Source organism: Cajanus cajan, chromosome 5 (assembly GCF_000230855.2).
Source record: "Cajanus cajan strain Asha chromosome 5, NIPB_CcT2T_4, whole genome shotgun sequence".
Lineage (NCBI taxonomy): Eukaryota > Viridiplantae > Streptophyta > Magnoliopsida > Fabales > Fabaceae > Cajanus > Cajanus cajan.
In genome coordinates this window covers 63,969,808-63,992,667 of record NC_138521.1, presented here as the reverse complement: position 1 = coordinate 63,992,667, position 22,860 = coordinate 63,969,808, and the positions used below count along the sequence as shown (strand labels likewise).

General features: G+C 27.4%; 1 protein-coding gene and 1 long non-coding RNA gene across 2 annotated transcripts; one reads left to right on the top strand and one right to left on the bottom strand.

The window, feature by feature from the left end:
- The first annotated feature begins 4,652 nt into the window (after positions 1–4,652).
- Positions 4,653–15,668, top strand: LOC145958422 (uncharacterized). Its single transcript, XR_014434195.1, has 2 exons — positions 4,653–9,799; positions 15,543–15,668. It is a non-coding gene; the product is annotated as an uncharacterized LOC145958422 (long non-coding RNA).
- LOC109792786 (uncharacterized) lies at positions 13,426–17,426 on the bottom strand. Its single transcript, XM_083075659.1, has 5 exons — positions 16,823–17,426; positions 16,515–16,551; positions 15,853–16,089; positions 15,711–15,758; positions 13,426–14,045 (listed from the first exon to the last, which is right to left on the bottom strand). The coding sequence occupies exons 1-5, from the start codon at positions 17,119–17,121 to the stop codon at positions 13,785–13,787; spliced, it is 882 nt and encodes a 293-aa protein (XP_082931785.1). The 5' UTR covers positions 17,122–17,426; the 3' UTR covers positions 13,426–13,784.
- Between the last annotated feature and the right edge of the window lie 5,434 nt (positions 17,427–22,860).

Here is a 22,860-nt window from a genome sequence, read left to right as displayed (position 1 = left end):
TTGATGAGGTTATTGTTCTGCTATTATTCTTGTAGTATTTCACTCATAATGTCTTTCTCTTTGTTTGTTGACAATGACATATTACCCTCTATCTGTCGTTAACTCTTTCTTCCAACAAAACAGAATTTGTCTTTGTCTTTAATTATTGTTAATAGCTGTTGTGAATGCTGAATACAATAATTAATTCCCCTTGCTTAACTTTTTTTTATATCGAACAAGACTTTCATTTTTTTTTAATCTAAAGCATCCTAATTCAATCCAGAATTAAGGACTAACCCTTCAAATTATTAAAGTTCAATTTAGAGGTTTATTTTTCAACAACTTTTTATATATACACAAATTTAATTCATAATAACATATTTAAAAATTAATTTTATTTATTTTTGACACCAAAATAATTCTATTTGTTAACCATCTTACATTATGTTAATCCAAAAAACAAATCTAATATTGATTGATACGTATTGCTATCTGACTCATGCATAAAGCTGAAACTAAAATTCAATTAAATTTGCAGTGTTTGATATTTATGTTAAATAATTAAATTAGTTGATAGAAAATTAGATGGGCAATTAAATTTGAAGTGTTTGATATTTATGTTAAATAATTAAATTAATTAATTAATATAAAATGATACAAAAGATATGTTTATATATATATATATATATATATATATTATTTTAAAAGAAATCATTGCTTTAAATAATTTAATTTATTTTGGTTTATTTTTCATCTCAAAAACTAAAATATTAATTATTTTAATTAATTTATTAAGAACCTCAAATTATATATTAAAAGAAAATTTAATTTCATAAAAAACATATGCACAATTAATTCAAATGAAACTAAATATAAATCATTAAAATAAAAAAATTTATTATTCTATGAAAAGAATTAGTACAATACAAATAAGTGTATTTTCTTTTTGTGTAATATTAATTTCAATATATTATATTATTTGAAAACATTGATAAAAATTAATTAAATATAAGATTAAAAATTCGCGCATGCGCACACTCCTTAGAATTATATCAAATTAATAGTTAATTCATATATATATATATATATATATATATATATATATATATATATATATATATATATATATATATATATCGTTAGTATTTCGCTCAGAGCTTATGAAATATCACGACCGATTTTTTTTTACGTCAACACAAAATAAATAATTATAAAAAAATATTAATAATAAAAATTAAAAGTATTAAAAAATTATAAGTATAAACAATTAAAAAATGTATCATAAATTATAGAGAGTAAAAAAAATTAAAAAAATATAAATATAAAAGCTAAAAATCTTATCTGAGTTATTATAAGGAATAGAAAGATCCTGTCCAACATATTTTATCTTTCTCTCTCAAAATCGGAATACTAAATCTCAGCTCTCGCTACGTTTCGGCTTGTAATTGAAACGCCTGTACCCCCACTTCTCTTTTCCCCTCCAAAAACAAAAGAAAGTACACATAACAAAAAAAACAAATAATAAATAACTTCTCTCTCTCTCTCTACATATATATATATATATATATATATATATATATATATATATATATATATATATATATATTTTTTTTTTTAATCTAAATATTTATTTTAAACCACAATAATTTATAATAAATTTATATTATATTAATACATGATTACTTTTATTATTGATAATTTTAAAAATATTAAAATTTAATTTAAAACTAAAAAAAGATAAATTAAAAGATATGAGAGTTATAAAAAAATATTAAAAATATTATTATTGAAGAAAATAAACTAAAATCGTCCTGTTAAAAAATATTTTTCTAAAATTATTTTTGTTGAAGATAATTATTTTAATATATATAACTGAATGGCTATGCATTGAATGCTAAGTATTTTTACAATATTAACATTTCAATTCTTCATTTTATAATTTTTATTTATTATAAAAGTCGATAAACGTATCACATAATTTTTTTTATTAAATAACAATGTAAAATTATTTTATTATCGGTGCACATACCTTTAACTTATATATATATCCAAATGAAATTATAAAAAACGGTTTAATGTGTTTGATATTCAAGGATCAATACATCTGTAAATTGTATCCGATCAAGTACTGTATATTTTTAATCAATAAATTTCATTAATTTTTTATTAGTCGATCAAGAATTAGTCTATTCATTTTTTTTTATTTTTTTATCCATAAAAATCATATACAAGTATAAAAGGATTTATAATACTCAGTCACTCTGTTCAGACTCTTTTAGTAACTAGTTTGTTCATTTATATATCTTTATTATAGAAATAATAGAAATGCAATTTGATTTTTTTCTTATGCTTAGAAAAAATAATTTTAAAATGAAAAATGACTTGTTTTTATTAAAACCGAGAGCAAGGCTCCTTCTGGATGAAGAGAGAAAAAAACATCGCATTTTTTCGCCTCTTTTTTAATACGAACTTTAGTAACAAAAAGATATATTTTTGAAGGGTTTAAACTATTTTTAATACATACAAATTAAGGAAAGAATTTGTGAGACTGTAAGAGTTTAGTGAGAGGAATTCTATAGGAACTCTGGTTTGTGGACTCTCTTCTCTTAATCTCCTTCTCCTTTTTTTCCTCGATTCTCTTCTAAATTGTGTTGTTTATGATTCAGGTAGTGGAAATCTCAAATTGAGTCGCTGAAGTTGTACAGAGTTGGGTGTTTTTCTTCTTTTTCTTCTTCTTCTTCGTTGAATAGCTTAGAGTTTCGATTCTCTTCCATTTCGAGGTAAGAGAAGCTAGAATTTTTGTTGTTGAACTAAGTAATGTTTGAAATGATGATTGTATGTTGATTAATCTGAGCAGTTTGAGTTGAAAAGTTGGGTTTTTGAGTTATTTTGGGAATTGATGTGATTTGGGAGGAATTATGGTTGCATGTTGTTTTTGTTGGAGTTTCTATGTTGTTTGTGATTAGTGTTGACATGGTTGTGGATTGCATGTGTTCGATCTTTCTTAGAGTGCAGATTTTGATGAAATTTTGAAAATGGGTTGCTGGTTTTTAAATCTGCACCGGGCGAGCATTCATTAGCGGCCCAAGTTTCACATTCACGCGAGGCGTGAAGCGGGTTGTACCAGACGTGAAATGGGATTGGGGTCTCTGGATGAATGGTGTTGGGCGTGCAAGATGTGATGCCAAGTGCGATATCAGATTTGGGGATGGTTAGGCCTCTACTGATATGAGGTCGGATGCAAGGTAATCACATGGGCCGTGATTTACCTTGGATATTATTTACTAAGCCTTAGCGCCATGCAAGACACCTCGTGTTGTGTGCGAGAGGGCCCTGGTGCCCTCGAGGTTAATTTGTTGGGCGTGAAATTTACCACATCGAACGTAATTATCTTGTAGGTCTTTACTTGACCTATACTGGGTGTGGCACTTACCATGTCGGGCGAGATTCCCTTGGGGAGTCTATGCCAAACCGGTGTCGAGCGGGATTTTCTCCACACCGAGCGTGAGAGAGCTTGGTGCTCTCTAGTTGGGTTTTGCGTCAGGCGAAATAGTAATTTTACCAGGTGTGACTCTATTTGTGTTGTGGTAATATATGCTATGTTTTTAATGTTGAAAATGAGTTGAAAACGTGTCGATTGAGTTGTTATTAAGTGTTGAATGTGTTGTGTGTTGTTGAAGTTGTTTTATAAGTTGTATGTTGTCTTATGTGTTGAATGTTGAGATATTGTTGAAGCATGTTGAGATGATAGAGTTGTGAGCTGTGAGATGTATGTTGTAATTGAGTTGTAAAGTTGTGTAGATTTGATATATGAGTTGTTGTGCTGAAAAATAGTGCTGTTGAAGTGAACTGTGTTGTTAAGTTGTGAGTTGTATGAGTTGCTGTGTTGTTAAAGTGTTGATAAAACTGTGTTGTTGTGTTGTATTGACCACTTAGGATTAAAGGAGATGTTTTTGAAAGTTTCTCATCCCATTGTGTGGACTAAAAGTGTTGTAATGCTTTGAAAGCCCAATTTGTTAAAAAAACCTCATTGGAAAGTTGTCCCTTGGAGTGAATGTTGTGTTGTTCTCCTTTAGGACTTAGTTGGTACCATGTGTGGGCAAGGTTGAAGCACACGTGTATAAAGTGATTACGGTATAGGGGTTAGGTTGAGCTATACTAATTACAAACGACCAAAACCGAGTAAAGTACGAAGTCGAGAACTTAGTTCCTAACCAAGTATCGAAGGGTTGTAGTATTTGGAGGATAGTCAATAGGCTAATCCCATAGGTGGCTTAGTTATCGTGTTGTGGATTGATATCCAATCTGTTATTGATCTAGCAAACCCAAAAAAACTGTTGTGTTGTCGGTTCGATAGAATTTAATCACTTAAATTACTCACCCTATATTGTAAGAGATCTCCGAATTAAAATGTGTAATGACACAAATGTGTTAATGTGTTGAACTGTAATGATATGTGTTGCCGTGTTGAATTAGTGTTGAAATGTGTGATATATTGTGATGCTTAGTTGTATACTAGGTGAAAAGATGATGTTGATATGTTACTTATAGATAATGTTGATATGTTACATATAGATAATGTTGATATGTTGCATTTATATATATATATATATATATATATATATATATATATATATATATATATATATATATATATATATATATATATATATGATGTTTCATTACCTAGCTTACCTTTACATGTTTTATGTTTTATGTGGTTTGGATTAGATAAAGTTGAAAAGAAGGTACGAAAAGTCAAGATATGTGTAGTGTGCATATGCAAAGCCAAATTCAGGGTCTTAGATGTACAATAGTACTGTGACATTAACTTTAACATGACAATGGAAAGGGGTTCTCATGTTCGACCATGAAACGAGGCAGTGGTTCACACCGTTGGGAGACTCGTACTATTTTTTATTTTTTAAATCTTATATATATATATGTATATATATATATAATATTTTCCAATTAATAGTCAAAAGAGGTGTATTCGTCTATTAGATTAAGATGTTAATGAATTTTGAAAGATTCTTTTATTATAAAAAAAAAACTTATAATATTTATTGAAAACTTTTTTTAATATAAAAAAATCATATGATATTTAATTAAAATAATAATTTTTTAAAAAATATATATTAAAATTTGGTATTATTTAATTAAGACAATTACGATTCTTTTAAGAATTCATTAAAATTTTATGAAACTCAATTAAAGAGATGAATTAGATTAGAGTTGTAAATCTTGATTAACTTGCTTGCCTTATCATCATATTAGTCAATTTTAACAATTTTATTTATTATTGGGTATCATAAGTTTAAATATGTTATTTGAATTTAATAACATAAATGAGAAAATATTAATTCATGGAAATTATAAATATAGAAATATTATTTAAGAAGGCATGAAATTAGACTTAATTGTTTATTAATAGATTAAAAAATTATATTAATTTTATTTTTCTCTATTTAAACCTTGTCATTTATTTTATCTTATTGGTTATATTATTTTTAAAAATTCATATTATTCTTTAAAATCTCATAAAATCTTTTAAAATATTATGATATAAATTTATTAAAATTTATATTTTAAGTTTTTTAAAAAATCTTAAAAGTTATTACATTCTTATTAAGAGAAAATTTTAAAGTTGTTACATTTTAACAAAATCGTTTAATTTTTTAAAAAAAAATTCAATTTCATAAAATTTAAATCCAAACACCCTCAACATTAATTCTTTCAAGAGATAAGCATTGTCATTCTAAAAAAAAAAAAAAAATTAAACACTTGGTCAGAAATTAAATATAACGATAATTTAAAGAATTTACCGATCTATATATAAATTATACTAGACTATATTCGAACTGCTTGATTAAGGACCAAACTCAATGAGGGAATCACTTCTAGCTCATAAATATCTTGATACATAAACTTCATAACACGAAATATTTAGGGCAGATAAGTCGAAACAAATAAAGTTAATAGATAAGATTACTATCGAGCAAATGCTATGCAAATTTTATATTTTATCACGAACATTATCTAAAGATCCCGACTGGTAAATAACATTTTCAGGTACAGTTTTGGATTAAATTACTTGTTTCCGGTTCCTGCCTCCCAATTAAAAGTAGCTCATAAAAAGGTGACGATTAAGAAAGAAAAATAATATTTCTTTTTTCAATCGTATAAATTAAAAATAAAATAAAAATAAATAATAACAATCATATAAATTAACAAATAGTTGCTCCAAGTGATTTTATGTTGAAATATCTTAAATAAGGTTTTGAGTTTAAGTATTTTAATTAAATAAAAAAAATGTGGTTGAGAAGGAAAATCTTATTAAAAGAGGTTAGTCAATTAATCAAATTCTGCAATAAAGATTAGTCACTGATAAAATCTGTAAATATTTTTTACATTAATAACATAATTATCCAAAAAAATATTAATATTATAATCATAAAATCAATTTTGTGACTTACTTAACTATAAAGACAAATAATACAAAAAAAAAAAAACACAATTTTTTTAATAATATTTTATTACCATAGATATTCTCCTAGCAACAATCTTTTTGTTTAAGTCAAGTAAGATCATTCAAACTTGTATTTAACTCAACTATATTTTTAGTAAAGTCACTTAAGCTAAACATTCTCTCCTAAATATTTAATACAACTATATTTTCAGGACTCAAACTTAATATTAATAATTAAGTTAAAATGATTTTATATTAATTAATCAACACGTTTGAAAGTTTTAGTAATGTGTAATGCATTGAATGATATCTATTTTTTTGGTGTGTATCTTGAAACCTAAATTTCCTTGTGTAGTTAATGTTATAGACTTATAATTATTATGAGTTTAAATTTATTTTCTCTTTTAATTTTCTCATTATTTTCAATCAAACAGTTATCTATCTAACAAAATCAACACTTACCACATTTTTTTCTCTCCTCTTCCTATCATGCATCAAAATTTATCTGAAAATTGAGATTCTTTCTTAAGGTTAACGTGTGTGTGGGAGAGAAAGAGATCGTGCTTTGTGCTTAGCACTTAATAAATATAAGTGTGTTTTATTTTTTGCATGGGAAAGAAGAAAAAAAGAGAATGTCTTGTCGAAGTATTGTGAATAAATGAAAAGAAAGGATGGGAATGAAGAGGTAGATTAGGGGAATCTGAGACCCATAACGTTACGAATGATGATTGGTTGGGGAAATAGGAACAAATGAAGAAGCGAAGAGTGGGGACAAATCTTTTTTTGATAAGACCTAAATTCAAATGCACTTTGTTGTGGGGTGGGTGGCACTATCACTATAACTATAGATGCTGCCTCTGACTAGGAAGGAGTGAACATGCCTCTTCGTTGACCCCTTCATCTTACCAATTACCAATCTCAAGAATATTTCTTTTTTAGTTTTTTTTTTATTTGGATCATAAATCATTATTTGAAAATATTAGTCTCACTATTGGATTTCAACGCAAAATTTGAATTAATCTGAATGTATATTATTTCAAAATAAGTATATTTTATCTTATTTAATTCTATAATTTTGTACTTTTATGTTGTATAACTTTATAATTTTGAATTTTGTAATTATTCTTCACTTTTCTTTCATTTTATTATAATTTCTTATTTTTTTTAATATTTTATTTTGCTCATCCTAAACCAATTCGTTCACATGCAAGTTAGTTTGGTTTAGTCGATTAATTTTTCTTTTGAAAATTTTGATCTATTCCAAATCGACTAATAATATAACTAACCTTTTTCTCTTAATTACCCTTCAGTTTTACTATTTTTAAAATTATTTCTTTAAAATATACTTTTAATCTTTTGAAAAATAATTTTTAGAAAAGTAAAATCATACTTCTGAAAGATTAGATATACTGTTTCAAATATATATTTTTACTCTTTTAAAAAGTACTTTATTCGAAAGAGTAAATATGTTATTCTAGAAAACATTTTTTGAATGTGTATTATAAAACTACAAAACAAAATTTCAAAAATTACTTTTTAGTAATGATAAAAAAAAATATTGTTTATAATATACTATTTATTATGAAATTAATGGGTTATATATTTTGAAACAACACATTCACAAAAATTCACAATGTTGTATCCAATGTATGTTCTAGAGATGTTAAAGTGAGTTAACTCAGCTTACCTGAGTTGACTCACCACAAGTTGGTATTTTAAAAGAATCAATCCAATGGCTCACTTTTTGGTGAGCCAGAAATTTTTCAACCCGATTTGATCCACCATGTGTTGGTGAGTTAGGTGAGTTGGTTCACCATATTTTTTAAAATGAAAATAAAAAACAAAATATCAATTATGTGCTTCAATTTTTATTAAATAAAACAGTTATAATTTTTCTATCAAGAAATCAAATCTATCATTAATTCAAATGCAAATACAAAAGAAAAATATCAAACAAAATTTTAAATGATAACTACATAAAATATAAACACACACACATATATATATATATATATGAGGGGGGTTATAATAACATCGCTGTAATTTTTACTAAGTGTTACACCGCTCAATAACTCTATATTAAATGCAAATTTTGTAAATCCAATCGTTAGATTGAAAGTTCATATCTCTTAGATCATATATACAAAATTTTATATCAATCCAAGATGATTTGATACTTCATTATTATAAAACAAAATTGATGTAATATATTCATTTTAAAATATACTAAAATATGAACACTTTGATCACCTTCAAATTGTTGTTCAATTTTAACAAAATTTGATATACACATATAAAGTGATATGAACTTTCAATCTAACGGTTGAATTTACAAAATTCACATTTAATATAAAGTTATTGAGTGGTGTAAGAGGTGACCGATGGGTCCTTGAAAGATTTTTCGTGACATTTGAATTCCTAAATTTATACTTCATTATAAAATTTAGTCATTCCATTATACTTAATTACTAACTCTGTTAGTCTCATGATCAGTCAATAATTAATCGTCACATTAGCACGTATTCTCTCCCCTAGTTGGCATGCAATAATTACAAACTAAGTACATTTAAACATATAATAAAGTAAAGTTTAAATGTTAAATTTAATTTAAAAATAACAGAAGTGATGTTTGAATGACTTATTTCTTCCCACCTAGTCTCATTACCACTACACTATTCTTTACTTTTAACATAGGAGTTTTGCAATTCATTAAACATAACAAAAACACCCATATTTGATTGATGCATCATTGCTTAAGATCTTTTAGAATGATTATCCATTTTGCTAAACTTCAAATTTAATAATTTAGGATTTATAGTCCTAACCTGTAGCCAAAACAAACGAAAAAATTAAGAATGATTGAGAGAAAAAAATTCAACTACATGAAATCGTATAAAATCCAACAACACCCTTCCATTTCAACTAGAACACCCATGACTATAATATTTAAATATGAAAAAGTGTTTGTTGCTGATTGGAAAATATCAAAAGTTTGCATTATGCATCATATTAGGTGATTAACATCCCAACTTCTTTTTAGAATAAATTAATAAAAATATTTTAATTTATTTAATTAGAAATTATTTTGATAAAATGAATATTTTCTACTTTAATTATTATAAATAATTATTTGAATTTTAATAGAAGGATATCTGACAGTAAATTAATGAGTTTTTACCAATGGGATATGCGCGGGTTAGTATTTAATTTTTTCTCTATAAATATGTTAGTAAAGTAAGGGTTGTCTCACATATTCCTAACGCCCACTCTTGTGATCTGGGGAGGAGAGAGAATCAAAGGCATCAGGAGACAACATCGAAGATCCTCACTTGGAGTTTAACATTCATCAAGGTAAGGGGGAGTTAGAATCTCACTCTAAGGTGTGGGTTATCTACGAGGTAGTGAGATTGACCCTCAATTTCGTTTTTTTTGTGTTTGATGCATGGGGGAAATCCTAAATTTGATTGTGAATATAAATTTATGCTATTTGTGGAGTCTCTCATGTTTTGATTGTGATATTATATTATGATTGTGTTTTTGATATGTGAGATTGTCTTTATTTGTGAATCTATAAGTGTCTATGAGTTATCAAGAAAACCCTAGGGATTAACACACAAAAAAATTACAGAAGAACCAAATGTGGATAAAAAGAATTAGAGATTCGGATGAATTAATTACTAATGAGTTCATGATAACATGTTTTGAAATTAATGTTGGACTTTAGTAATTAATGGTACAACAAAGTAGTTTTGGTCTTTAATTTATATTTTTATTGGTTGGATTGGGAGAAATGAGTTTGAGTGTGAGTTGTACTTTGTTATGAAAATTATGGTATGAACATACTTTGATATTTATGTGATTTCTCTATGTGTGATTAACCAAATTGAGTTTTGATTGTTGAGTTATAAATTAGATATTTGGGGCTCCAATTTAGATTCAAGAATCACATAAAATATTAAGGAATGAACGAGTTACGTGAGTTAAAAGATAAACCTCATGTTCCATGTACGAAATGTAACATGCGTACCTTTTAAGCTTTGTAAGGAGACTTAAATGACCAAATTAGATTTTGCAATTTTCATGATAGTTTTAGACATGGATGTTATCTTTTCAACATATTAAAAATAAAAAAGGAAAATCATTGAAAAGTGATAAGAGAGAGATAAAGTAACGAGGAAAAAAGTTAATGAAGAAGATAGTTTTTAGAAATAGAGTTTAGGTTAAATTATACTTTTAATTTTTTTCTTATATTTTTATTTTATTTTATTTTTTTTATATATTAAAACAACAATTCTTAAAAAGAGGTAAATATATTAAAAAATTGAATTTATATATATATCTGGTGACAATAGTAATGCTAGTAACGATAATGATAGTAATGATAATGGTGGTGATAATGATTGATAATAATTATGACAGAGATAACACTATGACATTGACAGTACATAATAATTTTATTTATAACTTTTTAATTTGAATTTAATAATTATTATCAATAATTATCATTGTGTTTTGGTTTGAAATATCTCTTAAATTTAAACATAAGAAATTAATGAAATATTATAATTAGAGTTGGATTTGGATTGTTATACACGAAGTTCCAAGTTTAAATTTTATTGAAGTCGTTGTAATTTTTTTTATTTATTATAAAATTAAGAAAAAACAATGGGCAAAAGCATATGAAAGACAAACACGAGATACACGTTTATTCTGTTTTTCTATGCCTCCACTTTTCCCTTTTGATGGGCCATGCTATTAGACACTGCACCACCAAATTCCGAATGCTAGGGAAAGTCTAAAATTATTTTGACCTTGTCTACTCAAAATTCAGAGGTTAAATAAATTATTTATTTTGAACGTCGGATATGTTGGGAGTATGATTTATGAAGTCTATATTACACTCATCTTAACATATTTTTACTATTTGCTGGCATTTGCTTTGACCTACTGTATTATTTCACAATTTTTTTTTTTTTGTGTCTTTCATAATCTAAAAGGCACTTAAATTTTTTTAACTGAATAATTTATTCACAATTAAGGAAAAAAAGATATTTTACTTTTTTCACTCCTCTCATCAAAATTTTTTCTTTTTCATGAAGATTACATCTTAGGTAGTAAAGATTTCACTCAACATTCGATGGATTTAAACATTATTAGCTAACAAGATATCATATAATTAATAGACAATTGAGTCATTTTCAAAAGTTCAATTCTTAATATGTTAATAGAAAAGACAATATTAACAGACAAAATGCACTATGATAATCTCTATACACTAATTTTTAGTTTCTTAATTGACATGATTACCAATACCTTATGTATTCATAGTATTGTTTGATATGTATATAAATATAATTAAAATATAAAAAAATTAATAATTATGAGTAAATTCTTTTTACATGATCTATTCATTATAAATTATTATGTGCATGACTTTTTATTTTTTATTTTTTAAATACTATAAAAACTAACAAACTTATCTTACATATCGGTCTGTCTATGATTAAATAAAATATACAACATCCTTAAACTAATAGTGCATAATTCCTTCCCAAAAAAATAAATACTTTATTACATGATTGTCCTAATTGCAAGCAACCTTACACATGTTAAAAATCATGCAATTTATTAGTATTTTTAACTGTTTAAATATGTTTTTACTCTGTATAAATTTAGTCTTTATATATTTTTTCTTCAAATAATCATGTAGTTACTTATTAGTGACATAATATGCATGTAAACGTATCACATTAGTTTTTATTGTGAGATGACACGAGTCAAGATATGCTTAAATACATATTACGTAAATAATGAATTTTAAACCTAAAAAATAATAGAGACTAGTCATAAAAAAATATAATTTATGAGAATCAAATTCAATAAAAAAAATTGAAAACTAAAGCAAATTTAAGTCATATTGAGATGGATCAAAAGCATGTTAAAGAAGCCTAGAAGAATAAATGAATAATGTTGGTGTGCACATTCTCCAACCTCCCCACTTTTTCTGGATGCTCGATCCTCTTGTTAAAGGACACGATGGGCCTGATAAGTATTTAGTTTCTTTTTCTTTTGGGTTTCAGCCCCCCTTAACACCCACACAAAAAAAGTGTTTTTACCTGTATTTAATTTTAGGTAAAATATTGAAAAACATACTTAAAATTAAAAATATACCATTGAGTATGTGAATCACTTGACTTGTTCCAACTTAATCAGTGAATTTGGAAAAAATATTTTTGCTGTTAATAGTATTTTTATCCGACTAAATTTTTTTTTTCTCTAATAGAAAATACGTGGTGTATACAATTTTTTTAAAAAAACATATATTATTGATTATAAAAATATTATAAATAGAATATGGACAATTAATTAAAAATATTTTGGATTTAATATTCTTTTAGAATAAGTTAAAAATAAAGTGATTTTTAAGAAAGAAAATTAAAGATTTAATCACTTTTAAGAGAATAAATTCCAACTTAATATATGAGAATTGGTGACTTGAGCATCAAATACTCGAGTATTATACATTTTTACATTCAACGTCTGCATAAAGGATTTGAAAATGGAGATACTAGGTGTGGCCAGAAGAATGAAGAGTTAAACAATATGCCCTATATTTAACCCTTTTTTTTTTTTTAACACAAAACACTGATGTACTAATTAAAAAAAGAACATGATGATTATCAAATAATGCATTACTTATACACATTGTTACGTCGCAGTTCTCAATTATCAAGTATTTCACCAAAAGTGAACATTCTATGTTCCAATTCTATGGCTTCAAATTCGACAGCACACTGAAAATATTAATGATTTCAAAACCAGCAAGCTGTTGACTAGCTCCACGGGGCCCCACATGATTCTTGATTGGTTTAGCAAACTATTACACAATTATAAGACATGTTGATTCACTAATAAAATAAACAATCTAGGTGCCCCGTTATCTACATAATTTGCCTAAAGAAATCGAGGAGATATAGTAGTGGATAAGAGAACATTCTTTTCTTCCGGAGTATGATCATGGCCTATACATAAACTAAACAAGTTTGCCACAAAGCCAAATTAAGTACATCATAATTAACCACGCAACCACCACTCGTGAGTTCTAGGCTATGACTATCTAAACAGGATTTGGATGAGATATCCTTCAATATATATTTTTTTTTGGGGGGGGGGGGTGGTTAGGGTCTTAGACATTCTTCAATTCTCTAATTGATTGATTGGCTTCCAAATCATGAATTTATGAATCAAAGTGGCACGGGCACAGTTGCATTTGGTCTCAACCTTCAATCAAACCATGATTCTGATTCCCTACATGCAAAACCTCAAAAAGATCAAGCTATTTTTTGCCAAATCTTAAGCATTTGTTGTGTCTGGATTCAGTAATACTAGGATTTTGAGTGAGTTGTTTGTTTGTCTGTCTTGTGATTGTGAGTTTTTCCATTGCATTAATGAACTTGCGCAAGTACTTGATGAACTCAGGGAATGTTTCAAGGTTGCAATGGCCACCTCCCTTAACCCACAAGGGATCATATTTTTCCTTGGAGAGTTCCCACAACCTCTTTCCATGAGACCAATCAACAATATCATCATTTGTTCCCTGCAAACAAAATTATAAACTGTATTAATTCATAAAAAATGCCACATATTACAAGACAGATATCCATGCCTACTAAGCTGTTTTGTATGGATTAGGACATCTGAAGAACTGAAATCATAACAATGACATACGGCAGCATTTTGTAACATAGAAATTGCAGAAAATCATCATGAGTTCTAGACGATATCTAATTTTCTTCCTCAAAATTGGCTCCATTTACAACGATGGCTACTATGCTATATGTTGCTTAGCCTTATTCAATATGGATGAGGCCACAGGTTAACAACAACCATAATAAATGCAGACATACTGATGCTCTGAAAATCACGAAAATAGTTATTCTGTTAATTTGTTGGCTTGAAATACGGTTTGAAATAGTTATTCTGTTAATTTGTTGTTCCTTTCTTTATGTGGCTCGAAATCCTGAGACAAATAAAATAAATCAATTTTGGCTGTTCACAAAGTAGTTTCTTCATTAGTCGCATTGCATGGATACTGAATATTAGACAACCGTCAAGGTTTGCAAATAAAAAACAAATAAACATTCTACATTTGTTTTTATCTCTGTTATTAAGCACCAAGAATGTTCAATTACCTGTTTTATCAATATTAATAATAAAAAGGGACATGCAGAAACAGATAAATATCAAATATTTGTTAAACATATTTTTAATATTTCTCGCTAGGAGAAAGGGTGCAGGCTACTTCCAGGTTTCTATATCAGCGACGCACTTCCAACATAAAGGAAAACCCAAGAAATAAAATAGCTCAAAAACATAATGGAAGAAGAATTTGGAGAAGGCACATTTCATATACCTAAACTTACATGGATAAAAATCTCATAATATAACAAATACACATTTTATATCTATAATCAAAAGTGCAGATTGCTTTTGTAACTTCAAGTCAGCTTGCAAAAAAATCAGACTAGTAAAATGAAAATACAAAATGATATTAACTGCTGTCTACAATCCAAAACCTAAAGTCTACTTTTGCAATTTGCATCATTAATTCACCTGCTTTATTGATTTTAAGAAGCTGAATAAATTTAGACAAAATTTTACCGTCTAGGTAACAAAATCTGAAGACTTTCTTCAAACAGATGAAAGTATGATGCAAGTATGCAACATCAATTCATGTCTAAAATATTCCAATACTTGTTAACAAAAGGAAAATTATCCTTCATAGATGGAAACACCATCAGGGTTCCTAAACAGACAGACTTTATTTACATGGTATCTTCTAGTGGAAGGAAATTAGAAAAATAAAAGCCCAACCAAATCAGCCTCCTGAGATAACCTAATATTAGGTTAAGGCTCAAGACATCAGAATTTCTAAGCACTTCTGACTCTTTGTATTGTATTACATTTGCAATTAAACATTCAGATTATCAACACTTGTAACCTTATTTTTTTTTTAAAATGAGTGTTTGATCTCTGAAGTAAATGATGAATTAACTTAAATAACCTACACAATCTTTATCTTATTTTAATTCAGGACTCAGCCAAGCCTCCATGTGAACAACTCATCAGCAGAGCATGCAAAACAAGAAAGACAATCACTTCAGGACAGAAGCTGTTGATCAATTCAAAGCCACAAAAAAAAAAAACAAAAACAAAGAAGTGCAGAAGGTGATTAAAAACAAAGATGGAAATATATACTTACATGTATAACAAACACTGGACAGTTGACATGCCGAATTTTGTCTATATTCTGAAATGATAAAAGAGATTTTTGTTACTACAAAGCTCAATGCTAAAGATTACAGCAGAGTAAGAACCATGAAGAACACCAAGGCAAAACATACTTTGAAAATGTCAAACCAAAATGTCATCTTGACAGGGTACAAGACCCTTATCCCTGAAAGGATGGCACTGTGAAGAACAACACCTCTCAACTTCTGCAACTTAGAAGCCAAGTGTAGTGTGGGTCCACTTCCAACCGATTGACCATACAAAATCATTTCTTCTTGCTTAATTCCATATTGGTTCTTCAAACAATTATATACAGCCTCTATGTCGTAATACGTGTTGAACTCAGATGGCTGCACAGTTGAAGAGACAATCACAAATAAAACAACAAAGACACCAGTTAGATTGACAGATTTGGACAAAAACAATTCAAATGAAATTTTGATAACCTGATTTCCGTATCTCATCTCCTCATAATATACCCACTCCCAAGTTTCATTATATCCTCGTTCAGATAAACTTCTCCATAAATATTTAAGAGAAGAAATTAAGGCAAAATGCACTGAATTTCTCCCTAAGTTGAAATCAACTTATCCACCTTAGCTTTTGGAATTTGGAGTACATAAATGAAAAAAGCTTCACCAGAAGTTAAGTGCATAAGTTGATTTTAGCTTATGTAGGAAGAAATTTATCCAAACAGATACAAGAAATTTTATTGGAAATGCGCAACAACCAGAAAAGAAAAAAGGGGGGGAGAGAAATCAGGTGAGTTACATACCTTACCTGTTGATGCTCCATATCCTGAATAATCATAGCTGAAAGCATAGCACAAAATTGAAAGAAAATTCAGAAAGAGCTTTTGTTCAGACTTGAAAATGATATTAAGCTGTCAAGTCCAGCAAAATAAACATAAAACTAAATATATCATGCATGAGTTTAGACTTTAGAAACAAAGTAAAAAAACAAGAAAATTTGTGTTAGAGCAGGAGACAGTGATGATTTTTATGAGACATGTAGTTGAATGAAATAGTAAAGACATAAGAAATTAGATGTAAAAGAAGGGGTTGAAGAGAAGAGGAAGGTGACCTCATGATGTTGACGCGAAGGTGAGCTCTGAGCTGGATGAAGAGGTCGTGCATCTGACCCAAGTCAGCGGCGTTGCCGTGAGAGTACAAGAAGGTGAACCTGGCGAAAGGGTGTTTCCAGAAGGTGGCAACGATGTTGTTGCCAGCCTTGGTGCGGAGAATGTGAACGTCGACGTTTTTGTCGGCGGTGACACCCGACAGGACCACGCTCCCATCCTCGTCCCTGCAAACGTCGTAGGTGGGTGGCTCTGGCGGGAAAAACGCGAATTTGGCGGCCACTGTTCCCGTCACATTGCCCATTTAACAAACCCACTATGCATCAACCAAAACAAAACTTGTGTTGTGTTGTTATGTTGTGTGTGTTGGTTTTGTTTGAGAAAGAGGATGTTGTGTTGTGTTGTGTGTTACTTGGGATGATGAAAAGGTTTTGGTGTTGGTGTCTGTCCAAGTGGCTTCTGACGAAACTGAAGATGGAAAGTGAAGAGTGGCAGAAAATAGATCCGACTTAAGCCGTTGAGCTGGAATTGCTGCTCCTCAGTACCATTCATCTTTCCTTCTTCTTTCTCTCCCACCCTTTCACATGTCTCAAATTCAATATCATACAACTAATTAATTATTAAATATAATAGCTTTTTGGACAATAAGAGTAGAAAAATAGACAACTTCCACCCTCTTAATTATTTGATTGGAAGTCAATGATATATTAAATTTTTTAGATTAAATATTATTATTTACTTAATAATGAGTTAGAATTCAATATTATTTAAAAATAAATATTTATGAATTAATCTTACTGTTACCATCTCGTAAGAATTACAAGATTATTAACATTTAGGTGTCATATATCGATCATATAGAACCTTGTTCAAATAACAAGACATATTAGTTATCCACTCTAGTTCGATAATAAGGATCATAAAAAAAAAATCACACATTCTTAAAAATTGTATTCTTAAGTCGAAAAGGTGAAAAAAAATAGCATGTCATGTCTTGAGTCAATAGTATATTAAAAATTTTCAGACTCAACTTTATTGTCTAATTAGTAATTAGTATCATCAAAAAAAATTATCTTTGACCATAAGAAATCTTTTTAAATAAATATGTCTATAAAGTAAAATTTTAATAATTATAAGAAATGTCAAATCCACATCATTGAAAATATAAATTCAGGTGGGATTATGAACCATTTGAATCAACTCACGATAATACAAATTATATGATATTAGTATGAAAATAGTGATTAATCTCTATCATATACTAAAATCACACAAAAAGAAAATATTTTTTCCTTTCATATATAGTTTATTTTATACATACAAAACAAAATTTAAATTATAAATAACTGAATTAAAAGATAAAAATCAATATCACTTAATTAACACATGTATCTAAAGTTTGATATTTAATATTATAAATAAAAATATTATTGTAAGGATCACTATATGACAATTTAAGATTATGACAATTTAAGATTTCATTTTTTTTAAGAGATCTCCAATTTTAATGATCATTATTAAGTCAATAGAATAAAATTACTTGTAAAAAGCTAAACAAAAATTGTAAAAAGCAATAAACAGAAAACATAGTACCTTTAAATAAATGATTTAAACAATTCACTTGACATTAAAGTAATTTTTGGCTGGCATTTTTTTTAAAACTTCTAACTATTTAGATTAGAAAAATATGAATATTTTTAATGTTGTTCCAAAGCAGCCTGAGGTAGGTTTAGTTTGACTCGATAAATTCTAATTGGCTAAAATTAGAATTGAGCAAAACAAGGGTAGGAAACCCTCCTGTAATCTTGAGATAGTCTCAATTTCCTTTATCCTCTTACCTGAGGATAATTTTTCTTATAGATAACTCACATTTCTTGTCCCTTATTTTTCTGCCTAAAGATAATTTCCCCTACATATAATAGATAATTTTCATATTTTATAGCAAAGACCACCTAACCTGATAAGAGGAAATAGACATGACTTGAATCCTGTCCACTTCTCTAACTCTTATTTAGCTTGAGTGTCAAAGAATTGTAAGTAATAATATTTCAACATTGTACAACTTGAAGATTGAAGAACTATCCCAAATGTAAACTCGTGAAAGACACGTTATGTTCCATAATAATGTAAACTCATATTTTAATTATATTTAACTGTTTGAAATGAACTGTATTATCACATACTGTGATCTAGAGAAGAATAATGGCGTCCGTTTGTGAGGTCCTTTACCTCCGGTTTAGGGTAGTGTTCTGAAAAGTCAAAGTTGCCCTTGAGAGTCAGAGATTGTGATTTGAGATGGGTTTGGGTCCATGGAAATTTGGAAATGCATTACGAGAATGCAGATGAGGATAAGACTAAATTAAAGATATGATTTGCCATGGAACAATCCATTACTAGATTTGTCTCCTAGTATTACACATAAAAATCATAGTTATACCCGTCTGATGGATATACAATAAAATGATAACTAAGATAACAATTAATATGTTATAAAAAATATTAACAATTAATATCATGATAAAATACACACTTTCATATCCATGTAATAAATTGTGAATATATATATATATATATATATATATATATATATATATATATATATATATATATATATATAAATATAGATATAAATATATCTCGACAATATGAATTATCGCTTTCTTAGAAAAATTACTCATTATTTAGGGAAATCGAATTTACTTCTTTTTTTTATATAAACCAAAAATTATTTCATATATCTAATTTAATGAATGCAATATATGTGACACATTTATTTTTTACAACTAAAATTTGTAACAAATATTTTTTAATGTATAAATTATACTTTTAAATTTATGATAAATAATTTATATCGTGATTGTAAGTTTTTAATCATTGTTGGTTTTAAGAAAAAATAAAATTTATTTAGAAATAAGATGAAAATATATGTTCAAATAGATAAGTGGTTAAAAAAAATTCTTTAAATTATTTTTGTTGAACGAGAACTTCTAAACATATTATCGTTGAATATTGAATAATACTTTAACTCTTAAAATGTTTTCATTCAATATAAATATATTCTAATTTATATATAGATAAAATACATAATTATTTTAAATTCAAACAAAATATAAAAATCATTAATTAAATAATTTATAATTATAAATATATATTCTTAATTAACATATATAGGTAGACTATATATTTTAAGAGGAGATATTTGAGAATCAAATGCATAATTCTTTAAGATAAAATAAACCATAGGATGTAATTTGATTTACTCTAATTTAATTAAGAAATTAGATGATAAGAGTGGGCCATCAGTTAAGATACAGGAGAAAAGAGTAATTTTCAATGTAAAAAATAATGGAATTATGAAAATATAAAGAATTGAGATAGTAAGAGTAAAAAGAATTCTTGACGTTCAAAATTTAAAAATAGCTAATTTTAGAATATAAGAAATTGATATTAAAAAAATAGCATAAATTTAAAACTAAATATAATAAAAAAAATTATTATAGAAAATGTTAAATAAACGTAAACAAATGTTTTACAAAAAAATATAATAAAAGATTATTTCACTGTTAAGAACAAGATCAGTTCTATGTTATTATAAAAACATCAATCAACATGATTATGTCATTTTTAATTTTTTTTTATAATTAATAATACGTAAAACATTGTATTATAGATAAATTATAATATTTCCTAGGATTCTTCTTAGATATTTTAGTTAGTTTTCAATACATTTGCAAAGTTGCGGTACGATTTTGATGAAATATTATGACTTGAGAAAATAACAAATTTGAAAATTCAAACCAGTTTACGTATTGAATCGGATAAAAACACGCTCTTTGAAAGGCTTTATGGGGTATTTGTTGACATTTGATCATAACTGATAAGTTAATCTTTAATTACAAAATAAAATATTAGTATATTTGAAGGATTTAATTAATGTCAATAAGAAATGAAATTATTTTTTAATACTAAAATTTTCAATAATGATTATTATATATAATAATTTTTTTATTAACTTTTTACAATAATTATATTTTATTTATATTTATTACAATGTTTATTAATTGACAATATAAAATGTTGGCATAACATAAATTTTTTTAAATAATTTTTATATTTATATAACATATAGAATTTTTTTCTGAAATAATATTTTTTTAAAAAAAAATTACAAGAATGATCACTGTGCAGGATTATTTACCAAGATAGAACCATTTACTGTTCAAGCTCAGAATTCGGTTCCCGGGAACCGAATTCTGAGCATCAAAATGTAATTTTTTTTGTTTTTTCAACTCAGAATTCGGTTCCCGGGGGGAACCGAATTCTGAGTTGGTTTTAAATTTTTTTTTTTTCGTGTATGGGGGCAAATGTGGGCTGATCTGGGAAGCGGAACGGCCCGTTCCAAAGCAGAACGGGCCGTTCTGCTTAAAGAAACAGAGTGCAAATTCTTTAAGCAGAACGGGCCGTTTCACATTCAGAATTTGCACTCTGTTTTTTTAAGCAGAACGGCCCGTTCTGCTTTTGGAACGGGCCGTTCCGCTTCCCAGATCAGCCCACATTTGCCCCATACACGAAAAAAAAAAATTTAAAACTAACTCAGAATTCGGTTCCCCGGGAACCGAATTCTGAGTTGAAAAAACAAAAAAAATTACATTTTGATGCTCAGAATTCGGTTCCCCAACAGTAAATGGTTCTATCTTGGTAAATAATCCTGCACAGTGATCATTCTTGTAATTTTTTTTAAAAAAAAATATTATTTCAGTAAAAAATTCTGTATATTAGATTGTAGGGCAAAAGATTTAAAATAATTTATGTCCTTTTATTTGATTTAATCCTAAAAAGAATGTGTGAGAATGAGAATGGAGAAGGAAAGATGAAGACGTAGTCATAGAGGGTCTAGATTCGGTCAAAGGTGGCAGAGAGGATCTTCAAACAAAGGGGGCCAACTCTCCCACAAAACCAGACATTCCGTCTTTATCTCTCTTCTTTTCAGAGAATTAAATATATTTAAATTCGTTTCGTAATTCTTTATAAATTCTGCATTATTCCACACACTTTAAACATGTAGTATTTGTATTATGAAGAAGAACAAATTTATTAATAGACATTCCACAACTTTTCAACATATACGTACCTAAGGAAAAAAATTAATAAAAAATAGGAGTGCTGAATTTAACAACGTTTTACTTTTACCAAACCACCCCATTTGATTTACCAGCTGTGGGGATGGATACTTTGACTTTGACCAAATTCTTCATCTCTCCTCCTATGTTGATACAAAATTACCAACCTAAGCCTTTTTATAATGACTTGCTATATGCTGTTGGGAAATCTGCTTTGACATAATGAGAGAGTTATAGTACTAATTAATGAACGACTTATACACTTTGGATCTGTTTGAATATTAATTTACACACATTTTTATGCACTAAACAGAAAAGGATGAGTGTGAGTGGATTGAGTTAAACATACGTTTAGCTTTTCCAAATGGTAAATCAAACATGTACTTCATCCCTTTTATAACGAGTTTTTTTTAATTTTTTTTATATAAATTAAGAAAAACTATTAAATAACTAAAAGAATAACAATTTTACAAAATTAGTTTTATTATTATTGTTTTTGTTGCAAATGATACAACATAATAATAGTACTTTTTAAATATTATTAAAAATAATTAATATAATTACATTGAAAAAATGAAAACAACACTTATTTTCAGAAAAAAAAAATGAATACATAACATTTAATATTAAGATTGAAGGAATACACCTAAGGTTGGTTAATATTAAGATTGAAGGAATACACCTAAGTTGTTTATGGTGAATCGCGCTATTATTATCGCAACATTTATTTTTCCAAGAGAAGTACGGAAGCTCAATTCTTGGTTGAAGCCCAAATTAATGAAACAAGTGAAGTGGTTGATTTTGTTTGTCAATAATTATTTAACTATGTTGAACCTTTTAAAGTATTTTTTGAAAATTGGAAGATTCGAATACATAACTAGAAACTCATGTAGCTGTGGCTCAATTAATATTTTTAAAGCTTG